Consider the following 3,655-nt stretch of genomic DNA (forward strand, 5'->3'; position numbering starts at 1 on the left):
CACACGGCTCAGAAGAAAAGGGAGAAAAGAAGAAAGAAAGAGAGAGAGAGAGAGAGAGAGAGAGAGAGAGAGAGGGCGGGGGGGGGGGGGGGGGGGGGGAGGCGGGCAGCCGAGCCCTGGGAGAGCCCGGAGGCTGGGGGAGGCCGAGGATTGAGGTCGGCTGGGGAGGGGAGGGAGGGAAGGGTTTATGGGTAGGGGGGCTCTTGAGGCTTACGTTTCCAGAGGAATCCTGGCCTGCCCCCGCGTGGGGGACAGGGACGTGCTGCACAGCAGGCACAGGGTGACCACCGTCTTCTGCAGGGAGGCCCAGGCCTCTGGCCACCGGTGGGAGGGCATCCTGCCGTGGGTGGAGCTGGGATCTGGGTGGACCCTGGAGGGGTCCGGGCAAGGTCCCCCTGCTGGGGTCAGGCCAGGGAGAGGAACGAACAGCCTCAGACCCCGAGCTCTGTCTGCCCAGATCCCTGGCACGGCCCTGAGCCTTCTGCCTTCCGGGTCGGGGCAAGCCTGGGGTTCCCCAGCCTCCAGTCGGGTCCTGGCTGCAATGCCCAGTGTGTGTGTGGGTCCCTTCTCTGCCCTGCAGAGGGGCCGCCCTACCTGAGCAGCAGGCTTCCAGGAGAGCGGCTGATGGGAGAAGGAACTGCTTAATCCACCGGCCTCCTCTCTAATCCCTGCCTGACAGCAGGAGGAGGGCGGTGGCGGTGACGGCGGGATTACCCTCGTTTCAGAAGGCAGGGCTGGCTCACCCCCACCCCACGAGGGTCAGAGCACAGCCTCCTGCGTTAAAGAGGCAGACCCGCCCCCGGAGAGCCCCCTTCTGCAGTGACGCTGGCCCTGGATGCGTGTCCAGCGCTCTGACTTACCAGGAGCTGTGGCAGACCCTCTCCTTAAACCTCAGAACGATTCTGGGGGTCAGTGTCAGCATCCCTGTTGGCTCGGGGAGGCTAGGGGACAGAGTGGGCCCTGTGCTGGCTCCTGTGTCCAGGCCGCTGACTTCGGCCAGGTCAGAGGTAACGTCCACAGCCTGTGGCCTCACCTCCCCCACGTCTCACCTGCCCCGGTTCTAGGCTGGGGACCTATTTTCCAGGAAGTTCCAGGCCCCTCCCCTGCCCCCAACCCTTGTATGGAATGAGCAGCTAATGCATGTGAAAGGAAGACAGTGCAAAGCCCAGCTGCTCAAGGCCTCCATCCATCTGCATTTCAGCTTCTCCCCCCGACCGAAGTCCCCTCTGCCGGGTGGTGCCGGAGGGGCCCTGGGCCTTGGGGGTCCAGCTAAGAGGAAGCCAATGGGGAAATAGTTTGGCTTGCGTAGCCACCTAGACAGTTGTGTGCAGCCATCCAGGGCAGGGCGGCTCCAGGGACACTCACTGCCTGCCTGCGGGGTTGCCGGCCTCGTGACAGGACACCCAGCTGCCGCGTGACCGCCCTGCAGTGCCCCGCTGGCAGCGCGCAGGAGGGGACAGAAAAAAGGCCACAAGCCGGTCCACGGAAGATTCTTCCAAAGGCGGAAGCTGCCAGCAGAGGACCTGGTTCTCATCAGGGCCTGGCTCTCCTGCTAGGAAGCGGTTGATGTTGAATGTCCATAATTATAAACGTGCCATACGCTGTCTCCTCTTCTGATGGGAATTACACATGACAGAATTTGATCAAAATTCTTATGTCTGTGGGTCCAAACTGGTGATAGCACCACGTGAGGTCGCAGTCCACGCCTTCCACAGGTCCAAAGGCATCTTGGTGTATCTTGTCCTGACAAAACCTGCTGGTTCCAGCAAAATGGCACGCAGGGCTGCCACTGACGCAGAGGAATGCCAGCAGAAGCAAGTGTCCCCATGACAAACTCCTGTGTGTCCCCAGCAGGGAGTCAGCGCTGTGGGTGGGGGTCTGTTCCCAGGCTCAGCCTGGCAGGGCAGCGATTTCCACAGGCACTTGAATTGTTCCTAGGAATGCTGAATTTCAGATGGATTCTGCGTATCTTTCATTATGAATCATACCAAGATTAGAAAAATTACCGTAGAGGCGTGTTGGTCAATTAATAAATAAAAAGAATGTGTACTTTTTCTAGGTTTTGTGGTATTCATCAACGTCTTAAAATTTGTGATTTGGAGTGACTTTTTCATTTTATTTTTTTAATTTAAAATTTTTAAATTTTTTAAATTAAAAAAATGAAGCATAGTTGATTTACAATGTTTCTGGTGTACAGCAAGGTGATTCAGGTATAGATATACATATTTCTCAGATTCTTTTCCATGACAGGTTATTACAAGGTATTGAATATAGTTCCCTGTGCTATACAGTAGGTCCTTGTTGTTTATCTATTTTATATCTAGTAGTGGGTATCTGTTAATCTCAAACTCCTAATTTATCCCTCCTCCGGACTCTTCCATTTTAAATAAATGCTCACTTTCCTCTCCACTTGTGTATCTGTGTTCTGTCTCTACTGTGGGTGACCATCCCCGCATGACGGGAGCTGTGACCCCCGGAACGGCCCCTCCCTGTTCTAGCGCCTGTTGACTGCGGCCATGACCAGCTCTAACAGTCTGAGCCTGGGAGCTGTTAGAAATCTCTGTCAATGTCACATGGCTCATTTTACAGGCATGGTGGTGGCCTGGGTCTACCCAGCCTGCTGGGAAGCCCCCAGAGTTCCTGCAAAGAAACTAGGGTGGTGGGTAGAGCACGAGGTGTTGCCCCTACCAGCTGTGCAGAGAAAGATGCCTTTCCAGTAGCTCTAAAATATATCTTGCTGTGTATGCGTTGCCGACTGTGGCCCACTCCAGCTACTGGGCCCCTCTTGCTGCAGCACCTTGTGAAACCCCAGGAGCTGTGGGGTACAGTGGGGAGGGCAGAGGACTTCAGAGCTGAATCCTTCAGAGGAGGGATTTCTTAGCAGGAATAAAATGAAAGGTGGGACCAGAGCAAGAGCTAAGGGCATTACCAAGCTCAGAGAGCCCTCTGGCCCTCAGATCTCAAGGCTCACCCTTCACCTGTCGTCCAGGAAGGCACATCACTTATGCCAGGGAGGAGGGAACTTACATGTGGCTTTATTCTTAAGGGCTATGAGGGGAAGAGTATCCCAGCTTTTCCTTTGCCAGTCTTTCATCTCAACCCCCATAAATTTAACCCACTTTCCTAGGGCATCTTCCTGGTGTCAGCCCCTCACCAGGCACTGGAGATGAGAGACACAGTGTTGGAAGGAAGACTGGACATGATACTTGATATACATACTTAGAGTCTATCCATGGAGGCTGGTCTCAAACCCACCACTCAGCTAAATCCAGCTGAGTGCTGTGATGCATAAGTGATGCATTTGTCACCATAGTGGAAGGGACAATCATTTTCTCCTTATGGTGGGAAAAAGAGGGAGAGAAATTTTAGGGAAAGCTTCATAGTGAAAGGGACATTTGAATTGGGCTTTAAAGGATGAATAGGAGTTCACCAATAGGAGCCTCTAGAAGGGGTCATTATAAGGAACAGATAGGATATAAGAAACAGAAGGAACAAAAGTAGGAAACCATGGGCGTACTATGTTGTGTATACTTTTTAGGAAATAGTGAGATATCAGTTGTTTATTACTGCATACTAAGTTATACTTAGTGGCTTAAAAATAAAAGCAATTATCTATTTAGCTCCCAAATGGGTATTTTGGGCAAGGCTCAGCAGG

At 53.4% G+C, this 3,655-nt stretch overlaps 1 protein-coding gene across 1 annotated transcript in view; it reads right to left on the minus strand.

The window, feature by feature from the left end:
* The window catches only part of CACNA2D4 (calcium voltage-gated channel auxiliary subunit alpha2delta 4), a 91,291-nt gene that overhangs the window by 87,341 nt on the left and 295 nt on the right, over positions 1-3,655 (minus strand). Inside the window, exon 2 of the mRNA XM_007469519.1 lies at positions 215-370. Within this exon, the coding sequence (XP_007469581.1) occupies positions 215-370 (156 nt within the window). The remainder of the gene's footprint in view (positions 1-214; positions 371-3,655) is intronic.

This window comes from Lipotes vexillifer, unplaced genomic scaffold (assembly GCF_000442215.2).
Source record: "Lipotes vexillifer unplaced genomic scaffold, Lipotes_vexillifer_v1.1 scaffold395, whole genome shotgun sequence".
NCBI classification, from domain to species: domain Eukaryota; kingdom Metazoa; phylum Chordata; class Mammalia; order Artiodactyla; family Lipotidae; genus Lipotes; species Lipotes vexillifer.